General features: G+C 36.7%; 1 protein-coding gene across 2 annotated transcripts in view; it reads right to left on the bottom strand.

Annotated features, from left to right (window-relative positions):
• crb (crumbs) overlaps positions 1–19,431 on the bottom strand; it is a 162,041-nt gene that overhangs the window by 5,920 nt on the left and 136,690 nt on the right. For both annotated transcript variants that reach the window (XM_068366347.1, XM_068366348.1), the window contains 4 exons: positions 16,619–16,764; positions 15,384–15,680; positions 14,952–15,077; positions 14,571–14,717 (listed from right to left, as the gene is read on the bottom strand). In XM_068366347.1, the coding sequence (XP_068222448.1) occupies positions 14,571–14,717; positions 14,952–15,077; positions 15,384–15,680; positions 16,619–16,764 (716 nt within the window). The remainder of the gene's footprint in view (positions 1–14,570; positions 14,718–14,951; positions 15,078–15,383; positions 15,681–16,618; positions 16,765–19,431) is intronic.

The raw sequence follows: 19,431 nt of genomic DNA, 5'->3' as shown, positions 1-19,431 counted from the left end.
AGTGAAGGGATGGATTAGACTACCACTGTCTTCTAGTTCACAATCAAAGTTTTCTTTTAAAGAGACAAGGAGAGCAGCTTTCAAGAGTAACTATACGAAGGGTTGAAAGAGCCTTTCGTATTTGTAATGTAAAGCAAACTTTCAAAATCCCTACTGCCAGAAATACAATTAATGCTCTGCTCAACTTAGGGAGAGAGTTATGCTATGAAAGCCAATTGGCTGGGTAGGATAAGTTAGTACTACAAATTAAGAGAGAAAATTCACAATTGCTAGATAATGTTTTGAGCTTAGTATGGCTCAACACTACGTTGAAAGTTAGATAATTCCATCACTTGTCTAGAAGTCGAAACATTATTCATAACAATTATAATCGAATAGCTTTAACTTTTCCTGGTTTGCACCTGAAAAAACAGTTTCCTTTGTGCTTGGAACTTCTTTGTCTACATCATTTCCCACTTCTATGTGGGGTCGATGCTTTTGGTCAGCTTTCTCTATCTACCTCTGTCCCACACCTCATCACCGATTAACCTCTTTGATTGAAGGTCGTCCTAGATACAGTTCATCCACCTCTGCTTTGGTCTCCCTTTCCTTCTTGTTCTCTGTACTTCCATTTCCATCACTCTCCTCCCAATATACTGTTCATCTCTTCTCATAACGTGACCGTACCACCTCAGTCTACTTTCTTGGATTGTAACTGATAGTTTTCCAACTCCTGTGGTACCCCTAATTACTTCATTCCATATCTTGACTCTTCTTGTCACCCCACACATTCATCTCTGCCCCATGCATTTTCTTGTCCTCTGTCTTCTTTATTGCCCATGTCTGCTCCATGCATCATTGCCGGTCTCACAACTGTTCTGTGTACTTTACCTTTCAACTTGACCCCTTTTTTCCTGTCGCATAGGATTCCACGTCCTTTTTTCCAATTCTTCCATCCTGCTTGTATGCTGTGGTTTATTTCTGCCTCCAGATCACCATCCTCTGCAACTGTTGATATTAAATACCTGAAATTTTCAACTCTTTTTCAATCTCTCTCCTAGTAAACTAACTTCCCCATTCTCGCCATTTTTCAATCTCAAAATCTCTGTATTTTTCTTGCTGATCTTCAATCCCCTGTTTTCCATTGCTCTTCTCCACTCCTCCAGTTTCTCTTCTATTACCTCTCGCCTAGTGCTACACAGTATAACATCAGCAAAAACCATACACAAGGTAGTGTATTAAGAGATCAGTCTCCTTGGTATATGCTTTTTTCTGATTATGTTATACTGTTTAGCACTAGGTGAGAGGTAATAGAAGAGAAACTGGAGGAGTGGAGAAGAGAAATGGAAAATAGGGGATTGAAGATCAGCAAGAAAAAGACAAAATATTTGAGAGTGAAAAATGGCGAGAATGGGGAAGTTAGTTTACAAGGAGAGTGATTGAAAAGAGTTGAAAATTTCAGGTATTTAATATCAACAGTTGCAGAGGATGGTGATCTGGAGGCAGAAATAAACCACAGCATACAAGCAGGATGGAAGAATTGGAAAAAAGGACGTGGAATCCTATGCGACAGGAAAAAAGGGGTCAAGTTGAAAGGTAATGTACACAGAACAGTTGTGAGACCGGCAATGATGCATGGAGCAGACGTGGGCAATAAAGAAGACAGAAGATGAGAAAATGCATGGGGCAGAGATGAATGTGTGGGGTGACAAGAAGAGTCAAGATATGGAATGAAGTAATTAGGAGTTGGAAAACTATCGGTTACGATCCAAGAAAGTAGACTGAGGTGGTACGGTCACGTTATGAGAAGAGATGAACAGTATATTGGGAGGAGAGTGATGGAAATGGAAGTACAGAGAACGAGAAGGAAAGGGAGACCAAAGCAAAGGTGGATGAACTGTATCTAGGACGACCTTCGATCAAAGAGGTTAATCGGTGATGAGGTGTGGGACAGAGGTAGATAGAGAAAGCTGACCAAAAGCATCGACCCCACATAGAAGTGGGAAATGATGTGGACAATTCCAAGCACAAAGGAAACCGTTTTTTCAGGTGCAAACCAGGAAAAGTTAAAGCTATTCGATTATAATTGTTATGAATAATGTTTCGACTTCTAGACAAGTGATGGAATAATCTAACTTTCAACGTAGTGTTGAGCCATACTAAACTCAAAACATTATCTAGCTTCTCTTGTTAAAAAGTTCAGAAGAATTGTGAATTTTCTCTCTTAATTTGTAGTACTAACTTATCCTACCCAGCCAGCTTTCGTAGCATAACTCTCTCAAGTTGAGCAGAGCATTAAATTGTATTTCTGGCAGTAGGGATTTTGAAAGTTTGCTTTACATTACAAATACGAAAGGCTCTTTCAACCCTGCGTATAGCTACTCCTGAAAGCTGCTTTCCTTGTCTCTTTAAAAGAAAACTTTGATTGTGAACTAGAAGATAGTGGTAGTCTAATCCATATCCCTTCACTACTGTAAGTGCTCCTAAACAACTTCAAGTTATGTGGATGGAATGGCATTCTATGATTCCCATGTTAGGCTTAGACCATCAAGAATTTTTAGGTCAAATTTTTATTATGTTTTAATTGACAATACAGCATGTGCCATTAGATTGTAAATTCCACCATTAGCTCATCTCAAGTTAACTCGCCTTCGTAAATGTAAGCTATCGCGTTCTGAGTGCTTGTACACAGCAACCTCCAAGAAATCAGCGTCTCCTCGCTGGGCTCAAACAGTTTAACCTGCAATACAGGAAGATGAAGATATAGAAAACACTGAGGCTAACCTTGAAAGGAAGGAATCACTGTCTCCTTTTGAAATTTTATGTAACCTTATTGCTGATAAGTACCTTAATAAGTAAAGTTCAGGAATAAGGTTACATAAGATATGAAAATGAGATAATTCCTCTTTCACGGTTAGCCTCAGTGCTTTCTTTCTCTTCATCTTCCCATATTGCATATCAAACTGCTTGAGCCCAGTGATTAACATGATGTGTAGGTTGCTGCGTATGAGCAATAAGAACTAGTTTGCTTACATTTACGAAGCAGAGTTAACCTGTGATGAGTTAATGGCAGAACTTGCAAGCTAATGGCACATACTGTACTGTCAACTGAAACATAATGAAAACTATACTGACTTAAAATCTTGATGGTTCAAGTCTGGGGAATCATATGATTCCATGCCATCCACATAACATAAGGTTGTTTAGCAGCACTTTAGCGTGTGAAGGGATAAGGATCATAAGGATCAGACTACCACTGTCTTCTGCTTCACAATCAAAGTTTTCTTTTAAAGAGACTAGGAAAGCAGCTTGCAAGGGTAATACGCTAGTTTGCAAGAGGCTTTCATATCTGTATTGTAAAGCAAACTTTCAGAATCCTTACTCCAAGAAATACAATTAATGCTTTGTTCAACTTAAGGAAAGAGTCAAGTTACGTTAGGCTATGGGCTGGATAGGGTAAGATTACTAACATTTAAGAGAGAAAATTCACAAGCTGCTAACTTACTAATAGTATCCATTTATGTGATAAACCTTTTTAACAAATTTAATTAACTGCTACGTAATTAACAACAAATATTTCTTTTCCCTACTGCAGTGATGGATGAGTCTTGGCAAATAAAACAACTGTTTAAAACAAACGATTCTCCTACTACATTCCAACTTTAAAACCAAGTCCTAACCAGAAACATGTACGGCCAAGTTATTTTACCCATGTTGTTATTTTCCGTTAGTTTAACCTTGTGTTCTATAATAAATATGTCTATCATAAAATGTTTTCTTTCACACTAAAATAAATATTCTAATACCTGGCTTAAATTTTCAAGTAGCTGGAGGTTGTTGCTGCCATGTTTACATTACCAAGGAAATACTTATGCTACAAAAAGCATTGGGGAAAGAATTGCTACAAGCACGTATAAAGGCACCCGTAAAGAGAAACAAAGGTCCCAATTTAGTAAATATAACTATACTCTCAGCTTTGAAAGCTATTAGCACAAAATTTTCAGTGTAATGATACAAAGCTGTGCCTCAATTCGTTGGTTATTTTACTAAACAAAACTTAAGCTTTATAGGACATTTTGGATGAGGTGCAAGAGAACGCGGAAACTGTAATTAGACGCCATACTGCTGCCATACCCCCATCATAAACAAATTGGGCAATCCATAAAAGGCATGATGGTCAGTGCACACAATCTACTATTGTGGGAAGTATTCTTCCTAGAGGTATAAAGCAATAAAATACCTCAAGCACTTGATATTTCTTTTACCAACCTTCATAAATGTGACTTTCATCTGCCCCTGCCCCATTCTGAAAAGATACACCATCCATAAACTATATTAATACTTGACTACAGCAAATGTTTATAAGCCTTTGGATGACCTGTAGTTTCTCATCAAAACCAAAATGAGAGAATTCTAAAAGCTGGTCAACTCTCCATTTACTGAGTAGTTGAAAAACTTGGGTGGAACCCACGATGGTGGTGGTGCTAGGAATACAAAGTAAATCCCCCCCCCCCCCCATCCAGTGCTAGGTTATGATTTACTGCTAAAAATAGTTGATTTGCAGGGGCAGTTATAAAGAACATTATTATAAACTAAATCCTGTATTATATATATAAGCTAGAAAAATAACTATAGATTGTTTAGATATTTCTATTGGTAGAATCCCTTAGTTTTTAAGCATTTTATAAAGAAAAAAATATTTGTGAATCATTTAAATTGTCATGCACAAGTGCAGTTTTATATATAAATATATTTATATATAAAGTGGTTTCACATCTGATTCACATACTCCTTGGTTGAAATGGAATTTAATAATTATTTCTATACTTGCCCGATGTTCATATTGCTTCTCTCTTGAAATCTAGTTTTATATCGGCATTTACCATCAAATTAAAATTTCCTGTATTTCTATCCTTTCAAATGGATGAAGGCTTGGGTAATTTGAAATTAGTTTGTTACTGAAACACTCCTTAATTTACATTAATCAAAATAAATATTGTCTTGGATACAAATTAATAGTAGACCTTCCTCTCGGAAACTCTCTCATAGACGTAAGTTTGAGGACTTCGAAAGTACCATCACGGAAAATATCATGGACAGTCTCCTTATGGTTACATGTAATGAATAAGGGTTTGTGGGGTATACACCTCAAAATTCTTTGTCTGAAAATTTTGATCATATATGACAAAAGCCTTGGACGTTCCGACAAGAGGCTAAATCTCTAAACCCCACTCTGCAGCAAAATGGGAGCCACTAGATTCATGCTGCTGTTCATAGACACACGACTTATCAGCTTGAATAGTGGAGAAAGGAGAAAATACATACCCAGATTTGATTATTTTTGTAACAAGGAATCCACCTAACATGCTATACAGGATCTGTAACTGATTTCTAAACACCTATTTTCTTTTGTGTTGTTGCAAACATGTCCCTGTTTGGTTTCCCCCTAAAATTCAAAATCTTTACACACTAAAAGAAAAAGAAACCATTTCTTTGGAAAAAAATCCACTTTTCCCTACACAGCTGATCTGCTAAGACATTAAATTGGCCTGAAATAAACAGGTAGAAGCATTATTCCTCTTTAATTTGTGCTAGTCGATAGAACTTTTGTTATCTGGAATAGGGATTACAACCTGGTTTCCCAGTTTCAGGCCAATACTGTTGATATTATAAAACCCAGCCACTCACTTTCCCATTACCAGTAACTACTGAGCCTGAAGGATCATAATTAAAGTGGGGATTCCTCTAACATTTCTGACAGGTGGAGATATATCTAGTCTTTCCTGCCAAGCATTCGTGAAAGGCGACATATCTGGATACTCCTAATATAACCGATTAGGATTTTCTTATAAAGTTAGGAGTTGAATTGTTGCTATTATCATTCCCAAGTATAGAGAATCCTCAGAGTTGGAATTGAGAAACATCTAAAAGACCAGTGCTCCTAACCTTTTCCAGCAACCTGAGTAACAACACTTCTTAAACCCAAATTCTTTCCAACCAAGTACTCAAAGAAAGCCAGAAGCACAAACCCTGATAACCAGAAACCTCTTCTATTTTGGGATGGGAGCCATTATCCTATGAAGATTAAGCGAACTGCCCTGAGACCAGAACACAGGCTTTTGAATTTGTAAACCTTTGAGTTATTCTTAAACCAAAAGTGCTGTAGAGTACATTCTTTACAACTATTATCTAAATCACAATATTACAGTACCCCCTACTTATATAAGACACTAAGAGAACGAGGATCAACATTGCTCGGCAATAACTCCCTTGAACAACCCTATTATCACAGGAAATACTAACAAATACAGAAGACTAATTCTCTTTGCTAATAACTTGATAAACAAAACACCATAGTCTGGAAGGTGTAACATTAATGTTATCTAATGTGAGGTCGACATGAGAACTGAAAATCTCAAGTGCCTGTGATGTACTCAGGCCAAAATTATAGTCATTAACCACCAGATTGTCTCAATACTGTACTAGAGGCCTAAGCTTATTGAAAGGAAAGAAAACTGGAAACATTTAGTTTTAGGGAAAATACGATATAAAACCAGGCTTCGAGAGAAAAGCATTATGAACAGCTGTTTCAAAAGAATTTACAAATTTTGAAAATAACTTATTTGGCCTAACTATACAAACCTGAGTCCGTTAAATAGGAGTATGATTTCAGCGAAGCTGGAAACTCGATTATTAAGATTTTTTATAATGATGTACTGTAGTTACAAGCACATGGCAGGGAAGCCCCAAGCTCGCGGAGTACCTACTTTGTCCTTCGCCTATGAATTGTGAGGTGGATGAATTTGTATGGTTTTGAAATACTTTATACATATTTTAAAAATGAGTAGTTTTTTTTTTACAAAGATATGAGACTTATCTTAGGAGGGAGGAACTTCTTATGACGTGACCAACCTGGCTGGTGTAAAATCTCGGAATGTCAGTGCACTCTGACCTAAAATGATGCAGAAATGCAGACTTCCATCCACATCTATTGTCCTGTGTGTTTGGATAATAGATTTAGACTTTTGCTATTGAGTATACAGTCAATTTAAGAATATCTTGTCTTTATTATATAAATATAATAAAGATTAATGGGTTTACATTTATAGCCAACCTTCCCTTCAATAGGGGATGGGAAATTCAATTTCAACTTTTAAATAAAATAGAATAGTGCTCAGTATAGTAGCTTACCTACACCAGTGTCCATTTCAGCAACAGTATCAACTCCTGCACCCCAATGAAGGGGAAGATAAGGGGAAATAGGCCAGATATTCTCACTCCTAACCTAGATTGATATCGCAACTGTTATCATGTACGTAATGCTTCTCCTGTGAGGAGCTAAGACTACACTACCTGCTGAGCAGCTACCACAGGTCCCAGGGAGAACATGCTGAAAGGTGTAGGCTGTGGAGCTCATCTGGAACTTCCAGACTCCTGTCTCCAAAACTTCCCCTAGTGACCAGTTACTTTTGAAGGCTAATGTAGCTCCTATTCTTTTGCCTTCATAGACGCAAGCTTGGGATGGTTCTGTCCGGTCTCTAACCATTCGGTGTTCCTGCCCTCTGGTTATGAGCTTTGAAGTTTGCAGATGGTGTTCTTTGAGAATTTTCTTCTTGCCCCTCCCTCTACCAATGAACAGGTTTTTGATTTATTGCCTAATGGGTTATGTACACTTTGGACTGCATCTTAGTACCCTCACAGGACAAAAAAGCAACTAATTTGAATCCTCATATGCTTCCTGGAATGAAGAAATAGAGAAGAACTCAAATCTAGGGTCGTGAATGGCAGGGTTCAGGCTTATAAATTCAGGTACACAGGGAAGGGAGACTTTCATCCAACTCACGGTGTGGGATACTGCACAGTGTTTGACAATTCATCAACTTCACTAACCAGTTTAGCCGAGGCCAGGGCTAGTAGCAAGAGATCCTTGTCGAAGACCATACTATGCGGGTTCGTATGGATATGTTTTATAAGAGCTGAGGTCATAGGTAATGTCTGAATCTCATGGTCTGAGCTCTGTCAGAGGGCATGATTGCTTGAAACTCCTCATCCGTAATGAGACTTCCTATGATGAAGAGAGGTCCATGACTTTTTGCATGCCAGGTCTATTGAGTGAGGGCTTTAAGTGAAGGACTTGTGAACTGGAGATTGTTGAGTCACTGCTAGTAATGTAGTCTCTGATGCTCTATCCTGTGCCTGGTATAGATATTCCTACTATTTCTATAAAGAAGAACACACCTTAGAATGGGTAATCTTGTGAAACCCAGAGAATTCACAAATGCCTGATGGTGCATGTCCAGAGATGCACTTAACCCTATGGAGAATGATCTTGGTCTGAGATGAATGTGAGCATCTAGAATGGTAAAATCGAACTGCCGAGGGAGATTCTGCAGGTGATCATACACTTACGCAGTTGAGGATATGTCTCCTCCAAATAGCATGGACTTTTGTTGGTATGCGAGTGTGCACTACTAGGGGGGAGTTCTAATGCATAGAACCTTCAAGTTCTGTCAAGAAATTTCCACCTGAAGATGGAAGGGTGCACATATACTATTGCGCTTGTCTGTATAAGGAGAGGACAGGGGGAATAGCAGTACATTCTTCTAGAAGTGTGCCTTCCCAAGGTGAATTTAGTTCATTGTCCGAAGCTTAATCATAAGCGTGTGTGGTTAAAAAAACTGTAATGTCCTAGGAGAGTGGGCATGATCAGGAAAATGCAAGTAGTCTCTTAAAGGTGAGAATACATAATCACAAGTAAGCAAGCTTGTGTGCCAACAGGCATTCCTGACTGATAACATGGAGGAATCCATGAGCATGTAGAGGTGAGCAAGTATGATCGCAAACAAAGATTTGCTTGTATGTGATCCAGGATCCCTTGGGGGAAAAGGTTCCTAAAATTGCCAGATCTCAGGAGTGCGTGGTCAAGGGGCCCACGAGAAGAGAGAGACCCCTCCTGTAACTACTGGCACCTCATTACAAAACACAATCAACCGAGTTCTAAGCTTGACTGAAATCATATGCTAATTAAAGAAAGATGGTTTATATCTGTGTAGAAACAAATATCAATCTGCAACTGCAGTAAGCAGAGATTTTCAATGAATCCAGAAACCAAAATATTGCAAATCAAATACAGTAGCAAAGTTAACTGAAAAACTTGTAATTAAAACCTAAAAAGAAATTCTATAAATAAAAAGTAGGGAGAAAAATACAATTTGTGAGAATTTAAGTACAATAATTAAAACAAAATCAAATAACCATACTGTATTAAGTTGAGAAGCATAAGTTACAAAACTTACTAAACTAATTAAGTATAACATATAAACTTTGTGCTTATTTTAATAGGTTTTAAAAATAGTACAGTCATTAAGTTTTTCAATGGAATGAATATCTGTAACACTAGGTTCACTATACAGTACTTGGAAAATACAATGGAGCTCAGAAAATGACTGGATGTTAGCAGTAAACCAAATGAAAATATTTTTCATACAAACTTTACAACCACAGAACCCTACTGAACCATACGTATGTTCCCTAAGCTTTACAACCACAGAACCCTACTGGACCATACGTATGTTCCCTAAGCTTTACAACCACAGAACCCTACTGGACCATACGTATGTTCCCTAAGCTTTACAACCACAGAACCCTACTGGACCATACGTATGTTCCCTAAGCTTTACAACCACAGAACCCTACTGGACCATACGTATGTTCCCTAAGCTTTACAACCACAGAACCCTACTGGACCATACGTATGTTCCCTAAGCTTTACAACCACAGAACCCTACTGGACCATACGTATGTTCCCTAAGCTTTACAACCACAGAACCCTACTGAACCATACGTATGCTCCCTAAGCTTAAGTATTTTGGTGTCGTGCCCAAGAAAGCAAGATTGGTAAGAACGACTGTTCATTCACAATGTTTTTCGCACATCAGTGGGTAGTAACCAAGCAAGAGCCAGGGGATGAGGAAACAGTTTATGCAAATCAAAGTGCATCAATCATTTAGTATTCACATTTAGTGTTTGTCAGATTTTGCAAGGGGCACAGACATTGCAAGATGGTCTTAATGAAAGATGATAGTCCAGATGCTGACCAGGAAACAAAACTGGATAATCTTTAATAGCAAAATGCTAGTCTTCATGCCTGATATATCTTTCTGTTCTCATATTGGGCCAGTTGTTTGGCAGACCATGCCAGGCAAATGTTACAGGCAATTCCAAGATAGTGTATGGGACACTATAACACAATATGGGACTATTCATCTCTACAAAGGACATAAAGGCAATGCAGATCTTAAATAACTGCTATCTTGACAAGTTTGCTTACACATTTTAATGTGTACAGCAATAAAAACCTTGTGGTACAATTAAGAACGAACAGCAAGTTAAAATATGAGGCGTAAATCTGTTCTACAAAGAAGTATTTGACCCCTTTTCTGAAAAAGTTCTGAGGCTCAAGCTCTGGAGAACATTCTATAATCTGGTCACATCTGGAATAAGCTAATAAAAAAGCTGTGGTACCAAAAATAGCTAAATATCTAAAACCATAAAGTGGATTGTATAATTAGGATCAAAGATAGATGAACTGGGGTAATTGAACGATGACAGGGGTTAAGTACTAAGATCTGTAATAAGGAACCTACTGGAATTTAAAAGGAGATTGCTCATAAACACCAAAACCAAGGAACAATGTCTAAAGCAAAAGAAAAAAACTTAAGGTCTGACTGTAAAGAATTTAGAATGGACCCCTTACAACTTAAACAAAGAAATAGAATTACCCGAACTAAAGTGTTCACAGCCCTCAGACATGCATAATTACAACCAAACCATAGGTCAAAAGCATGACTGCTTGACTAGTCACTGTTAGCACATCTCAGGGCAGTCAAACTATGAATGAAGGCTCCCTGAGATTGATGGGTTGGAGAAATTTCTAATTTGATGAATTGGATTGGCAGAACCTACCTACCTTATAGCAATATCTAAGACTATAATAATTACATAAACTTTAACAAACAATAATGGAAATATTTTAACAAAAACATGTCATAAAGCCTCTAACCCCTAGAATTTTTTTGTTTCCCAGCTAAGCCTGCCACTGAGATGAAATACTATGGAAAAGAAACAAAAATCTTTCCGCATAATATCCAAGCCTAAAATTGAATCGTAATTTAGATCATATACAGGAGGATACTGTAAACAGTATTGATACAGTATTTGTATATCATTGGGATAACCTTCCAATCTATAGGTTTTAGAATACAGTACTCCAATGCAATTGGATAGGTCCAGATATAACATAGATGAACCACGCTTGCTCAAATCAAGCGGTAGAATTCAGGCAGAAAGTGCATAGGGCTGATTAGAGTGAGGATAACAAAGTTAAGTTTAACCCCGAAAAAGTAAGATCTGACAACGTTAATGATGATGAATATTTAGGAGACAAACATTGCCTGATAAATACTAAATTATTTGTTTATTACTGTAATTCATATGAGCATAATGGAGGCTCTAGGTGGGTTACAGTTGCAATTATAAATTTTATACTGTGAATGTTATAAGGGAAGAGGTTAAATCTCTGGCAACTAGTTATGAGAACCCGAACTATATTCATTCTTAATAAACTAGACTGTATTAGAATTGCCATATGGCATCTTGGAATTCTCCTTGGGAATGCCTCAAAGATGTTCTTGAATAAGATGTGTAAACTGGATAACTCAACAAGAACAGCTTAGTTACAGATAAGATACTGTATAATATGCAAAATACAATACAGCTGAAGGAAATGCACATATTAATGTACTACAAAGAACTTTTACTACTGTCTCCAGCATGCTGCACAAGCTACACTAAGCAGTACTGTAATCCATTGGTCTGGGGGTTGATAGATCTAAACCTTTGTTGTACGGCAAACTAAATTCATTTGCTATTAAGATATATCATTATTATGAATCAAGACAACCCTATATTGGAAAGCAAATTGCTATATGCCCAAGGGTTTCAACAGGGAGAGCAGTTCAGAAAGGAAATAAGAAAAGTAAAGTAAATTATAAATGAGAAATAACATTGTTTTGCCAGTTATGGGAATCTATTCACTTCATAACCAATAATAATTACACTACCTTGACATGATGACCTTTCTAAATAAAATCAGTGTTTCTTTGTATCTTCCAGATGTAGCCCAAAACAAAATATGAAACATTTCACTGAGTTCTTCTATTTCAGAGTAAATACAAAATGGTAACATACTCTACCATACAAGGGATTCCCAGGATTTATTTTAATTCCACATTTTATTAGAGGGTCGAGAATTCAAACTTCGGTGAAAACTAACCGTCTGCTTACTTTATATCCGTTTAATTCAGTACCGAGCTCATGTTTTTGTCCAAGAAATGACATTGTCAAAGAATTTTCATGTCCATTACTTGCACCATGAAATTCTTACTATACTATGATGTAAGATTCAAGTCATACCTGATCTAGCATTCATGCTGCTTTGTAGTACGTATATGATGTCACTGAGATTACCAAGGAATCACTCCCGTCATCATGTTCACTTAAATGACGTTTTTTGTTGAATATTTTCTCCTGAAGGAACAGCATAGACATGAACATTGATACTGTACAACACAGCCATAGATAAAACTAATTAGCAATAGGGAGTTTAAAAGCATTATTCAAAGCAGCTACTGCATGTTCTTTAAAATGCCGACTCTAAATCAAATCCAGTTGCAAAAGTTTGAGATATCAGGTTATGCATTGTCAACTGGTTCAGGGTTACAGTGCTGGACTACAATTTGCATTGATACAAAGCAGTACACAATACAGTGCTTGATATAAAGGATATAACTGCTAATACTTAGCAAGTCTTTTTCATTCTTCGTGCTTTATTTGCATTGCTGATTGCATTAGTTTTCTCAAAACTCCATTATATTTTTGGAGTCATCCAAATCTAAGTCACTACAGTTTCTTGTGACCATGTACCTACTGTACTTCCTTTGGATGAAAGAAGTTATTCATTCTTTATCCCTTTTACCCCAACACTATTTGGAACTTTCCAACCCTTAACCCCCAGGCGTTTTTTTTTTCAAGCATATTTTGCAATATGTTTTTTTTAAATTGCTCTAACAGCATTAATTTTTGCCATAGAGAGGTCAGGTTGGTCTCATCATTTTGGAAAATGCCTGAAGTTTCTCATAAATTATCAAAAATATGCAAAAAACGTAAAAACCATTTTTTTGCAAGGACGTACCGGTATGTCCATGGGGGTAAAGGGATGAGTTTTGTGAAACGTACCAGTACGTCCATTGGGGGTAAAAGGGTTAATGCTTCCCATAAAAGGTATTTAAGGTTCCAATATCATATGCTGTATATATATAAATGTCAGTCAATAAATAATTAGAAGAATGATCTGATGTAGCATTTCAACCCTAGTTGGAAAAGCAGGTGCTATAAGCTCGAGGGCTCTTACAGGGAAAACAGCCCGGTGCAGAATGGAAATAGAGGAGTAATAAACTATATACAACATGAGAAATAATAGAACAAATTATATAAGCACATTAAGATGTTAAGATGCCCTTTTCTTGATATGCAACTGATGAAAGTTGAAAGCTTGTTTTTGGAAATTGTCAATAAGGAATGGTGTATTATCTAAAAATGAACTTTTCTGTTGCATTTCTGGATAACATAGTACTATGACTAACGTGATTCTTTAAACCTCTAATGATAACCATATTCAAGTACATCTGCAAGATGAGCAATTCTAAATGCAATGAAATAGGTAATTGCAAAAAAATACTGGAAATCAATTTCTAAAAAGGCAAATTCATCATCATTAACGTTCCACAAGGTTTTCCCTTTATACGATTAAATGCAACTAGTTATCTTCATTTTGTTCGGAGAACAAACAACTCCAAAATCCTGAAATAAAAAGTTAGATTGTATCAAAAGATACAAAACTGAAAGAAAACCGGAAGAGACGTAAAAGTCTTCCATCTTGGAAAAAGCACCCACTACAAAAGTGTTAACCATAATATTCACAGCTTATGATTTGTCACTAAACTTCTCATGTCTGACACTACCTTCTAATAGCATTTCCAAAAATACTTCCCTAAGTAACTCAAGCATATTTACACCTTTACTGCAAAGTGCCATTGTGTTACAGCCAAACTTTTAGAAACCTAAAGATGGTGAGGAATGACAAACATTTCAATAATGGTGTTTATGATATTTCAAAAGTATAATCAAAGTCCTAGAAAGCACTCTTAAACCATAAATAAGGGCTACATACCTACAAGTAAAGAAATAGGAAGTTGAATAATTTACAAGTGTAAGAAATGTTATCTATTCTTTTTCAATTCTTCATCTTGTTAATTTGGATATAATGTGCAACATTGCATATTAACTGAATGGAGAAATGTCATATGCATCAGATATCAATCCTTAAGTCTCATATTTGTCATTCATTTCCAATATTATAATCAAGCCCAGCAAGAGAGCTAAAGGCAGAAGTCCTCTTGAAGATGTCTCCTCTAGAAATCGTATGAAAATCAGCTTGCAATCTTTTCCTGCAAAACCAAACTTACACTGACCTGTCTGCTTGGAGAGTACGTTCCTCTTGTCTGACGCTTCTTCTTGGCCATCATGAAGAATACCGTCAAACCAACAATGGCACTAATCAACATTAATCCAACCACACATCCAATGATGATAGCTAACTCAACATCAGATAGGAAATCCTGTGAAAAAAAAATTGAATTGAATTATATATTTCATCCATTTAATAAATAGAGAGATGATTTAAATGTACTTCTAACTCCCTTCCATACTTTTCAGAATGAACATTTGGTTCCTTGAATGTATCATTTAGTGTATAAAATTCAAGGTTAAGCACTGCATTACAAGGATTTAGTTTATAAAGAATTTAGATACACAGAAAATAGGAGACTGATAAATATAAAATTCCGACTAACCTGGTCAAGACAGTATTCGCCTGTCCAACCCTCACTACATTTACAGTTTGCTTTTGTCTTATTCCCATGGACTGTGATAGTTTCATCACACAGTGCCTCACATATACCATCATTACTGCAGTTGTGCTGAAAAAGAGATTTACATCTTGAGCTTCTCTTGCTAAGTTTTATCAAACAAAATTCCTCACATCTGAGGTTAGTCATAGAGCAAACATTATTGAGTATTTTATGTACCATAAAAAAGCACTATTCTCAGCTTTTCATTATTCACATGTAAATCAACATTATCATTAATTGTAAAAATGAATACCCCTAGAAAAGATTTACATCAAAGCAGAATCTTTATGCGAAAGTAAATCCCAAAATCAAGATCAAAATTTCAATGGCAGGCATGCTGAAACAGCAAGATATTAAAAAAGCACCACTACATACTGATAAACAGGGATTTGGTAGGGAGCAACTTTGTCCACAAAATCTATCCGTGCATTCACAAAAGTAGCTTCCTGCCGTATTAATACACTCCCCGTCGTTAAAACATTGTACTGTTTGGCATTCGTCAACATCCTCTTCACAGTTGTCTCCTTTCCATCCATCGGGGCATTGACATGTATATGCCAAGTGGGAATCAAAACATGTTCCTCCATGTAGACATGGATTAGGAGTACATTCATCGGTTGGTTCATCACATAAAAGCCCTTGCCAGCCTTCTGTACATTCACACGCCCATCCCTGTCAAACAAAGTACTGTATGTTTTTTTTTGAAAACAAATGAATACATGGAAGGCTAAAAGAAAGAATGAGAACGTTTTTGTTTTTGTAATATTTCTGGTCACCTCCAGATAGATTCCTTGTCAAAACTGAACATAAGAGTGTAAAAACAGACGACCAAGAATTCAGAAGTTCTCATGGGGGGAGCATCTATTTCCAATCTCGCTAGCCAGGACTCTCTTCAAAGTTAAAAGTGAGTTAAAATGTCAATTATTTCTATGTTCCATTGTGAATTATAAATCTTTATTCATTTCTGATGAAAGGGGATATAATTGCCATTACAAAACCTATAAAAATGAGTGCATAGTATACGAGTATTAATGAACAAGAGGAATTCGTTTTATTTCTTATGGGAAAAACTATTTACGGATAAGAACGTTTAGGTTGTGAGCTTGCTCCCAGAACCATTCAACTTGTAACCCAAGGTAATACTGTGCTATATGGATGAAAAATAATATTCTGCTTAACAACCAATAATTGGAGCATATGGAAAAACTGCAAGCACACTGATTCAATAAAAAATAAAAAATGATAGAAGGATTTTGTTGTATCATTTCTCAACATGGTCTATAACATAGCAGGGAAAAAAATAACTTATTAAAGGAAGATGAACAACCTTTAGATAAAATTCAAAGGAATGACACTGGATAAACTTGTGCTGAATAGCTTTGGCAACAATAAAAAAAAATATCATGCATTAGAAGGGAAATTTATCAAGAATTTGTTAAAATCACTAAAGAATCCTACTAGTATAGAAACCATAAAAGATCTTTTTTTTAAACAGAAAAAAAAAGCTGAATAAGACTGCATTCAGGAAATATTAATTGAATTTAAGGTAAACGTCTACAAAAAAGAAATTCATGACTAACATGTTACAGTATACTGTATAAGAAAATTACCTCTCCTTCGAAGGTATGATCACACTCTCCATGAACACACACGACTTTTTTCTTATTACAAAAATCCATAATTCCATCACAATTGATACCATCATAACCAAAAGGGCAGCTGCAACTATAATTGTCAGCAACTCCTAAATATGGATCTGAAATTTTAAAGTAAAACGTTTAGGTCAAAATTTCATCTATAACAACATTGTAATAAAATACAAACAAAAAAGGTATTGTTTATTTAAACCTAAATTCATTAAAATAGGATGGTTAACATCTTGGTTGTGGCTTTTCAACATTGTTGTGGAGTAGGGATTTAGCCAAATAATTGCGCATTTTTCTATGGAAAAACAGTGTTAAGAATAAACTGGGAAAGAGGAATAAATAAGATGATATAAAATAAGTAAGACAAATAACATGAGACTCATGTTAAAGTATTTAATAAAAAAGAAAACGCACAAAGTTTGAACTTCTCAAGATCTACTGATTCAGTTTCATGACTAGGAAGAAAAATTCTGGAATACAGTAATGCCTGGTGCTGAGCCTAACATAAGAAAAGGTATACGTTTTACAATTGACTGCATATCTACTGATATGCATTGAATACAGAGGATTATCAGAATTATCAAACTATTATTATTATTATTATCATTATTAAAATTATCATTATTATTATTATTCTTATTCTTATCATTATGGAAAGTTGTTAAAAGGAGAGGAGGCAAGGAAAAGGTGGGTGGAGTATTTTGAAAGTTTACTGAATGTTGAAGATACTAGGGAGGCTGTTGCAGGTGTTGAGGTGCCGGTGATGGGAGATGAGAATGAGAGAGACATTACAAGAGAGGAAGTGAGGAGAGCACTAGACGAAACGAGAGTAGGAAAAGCATCTATTATGGATGGTGTGAGAGCTGAGATGTTGAAGGAAGGGGGTGTGACTGTACATGAATGGTTGGTGAGATTGTTTCATGTGTGTTTTGTGTTGTCAATGGTACCAGTAGATTGGGTATGTGCGTGTATTGTACCACTATACAATAGTAAGGGAGATGTGTACGAGTGTTGTAATTCAAGGGGTATTAGTTTGTTGAGTGTAGTTGGAAAAGTGTATGGTAGTGTACTGATTAATAGGATTAAGGATAAAACAGAGAATGCAATCTTAGAAGTACAGGGTGGTTTTAGAAGAGGTAGGGGTTGTATGAATCAGATTTGTACAGTTAGAGAGATATGAGAGAAATATTTAGCAAAAGGTAAGGAGGTGTATGTTGCGTTTATGGATCTGGAGAAAGCGTATGATAGAGTTGATAGGGAAGCAATGTGGAATGTGATGAGGTTATATGGAGTTGGTGGAAGGTTGTTGCAAGCAGTGAAAAGTTTCTACATAGTAAAGCATGTGTTAGAATAGGAAATGAAGTGAGTGATTGGTTTCCAGTGAAAGTGGGGCTGAGACAGGGATGTGTGATGTCGCCGTGGTTGTTTAACTGTATGTTGATGGAGTGGTGAGAGAGGTGAATGCTCGAGTGCTTGGACGAGGATTAAAACTGGTAGGCGAGAATGACCATGAATGGGAGGTAAATCAGTTGTTGTTTGCGGATGATACTGTACTGGTAGCAGACACAGAAGAGAAGCTTGACCGACTAGTGACAGAATTTGGAAGGGTGTGTGAGAGAAGGAAGTTGAGAGTTAATGTGGGTAAGAGTAAGGTTATGAGATGTACGAGAAGGGAAGGTGGTGCAAGGTTAAATGTCATGTTGAATGGAGAGTTACTTGAGGAGGTGGATCAGTTTAACTACTTAGGGTCTGTTGTTGCAGCAAATGGTGGAGTGGAAGCAGATGTACGTCAGAGAGTGAATGAAGGTTGCAAAGTGTTGGGGGCAGTTAAGGGAGTAGTAAAAAATAGAGGGTTGGGCATTAATGTAAAGAGAGTTCTGTATGAGAAAGTGATTGTACCAACTGCGATGTATGGATCGGAGTTGTGGGGAATGAAAGTGACAGAGAGACAGAAATTGAATGTGTTTGAGATGAAGTGTCTAAGGAGTATGGCTGGTGTATCTCGAGTAGATAGGGTTAGGAACAAAGTAGTGTGTTGAGGTGGTTTGGCCATGTTGAGAGAATGGAAAATGGCTGACTGCTAAAGAAGGTGATGAATGCAAGAGTTGATGAGACAAGTACAAGAGGAAGGCCAAGGTTTGGGTGGATGGATGGAGTGAAGGAAGCTCTGGGTGATAGGAGGATAGTTGTGAGAGAGGCAAGAGAGCATGCTAGAAATAGGAATGAATGGCGAGCGATTGTGACGCAGTTCCGGTAGGCCCTGCTGCTTCCTCCGGTGCCTTGAATGACCACGGAGGTAGCAGCAGTAGGGGAGACAGCATTATGAAGCTTCATCAGTGGTGGATAATGTGGGAGGGTGGGCTGTGCCACCATAGCAGTACCAGCCGAACTCGGTTGAGTCCCTTGTCAGGCTGGGAGGAATATAGAGAGGAGACGTCCCCTTTTTGTTTCATTTGTTTGATGTCGGCTACCCCCAAAAATTGGGGGAAGTGCCTTGGTATACGTATGTATCATTATTATGTTTGTTATTATTGTTATTATTATTGTTACTATTATTATTTTCATTATTATTATTACTATTATTATTATTATTGTTACTATTATTATTTTCATTATTATTATTACTATTATTATTATTACACAATGCATAATGAGTTGATTTGATGATGGTTACTAAATTAATACCAATATCCTCATCATCTCCTACACCTCCAACAAAATACAATGATAGACAACTGCTAAAACCTTACATAACAGAATACAAAACATGGATTTTC

This window comes from Palaemon carinicauda, chromosome 44 (assembly GCF_036898095.1).
Source record: "Palaemon carinicauda isolate YSFRI2023 chromosome 44, ASM3689809v2, whole genome shotgun sequence".
In the NCBI taxonomy this organism is placed as follows: domain Eukaryota; kingdom Metazoa; phylum Arthropoda; class Malacostraca; order Decapoda; family Palaemonidae; genus Palaemon; species Palaemon carinicauda.
Note: the sequence above shows the minus strand (reverse complement) of the source record. Positions and strands in the feature narration are given on the sequence as shown.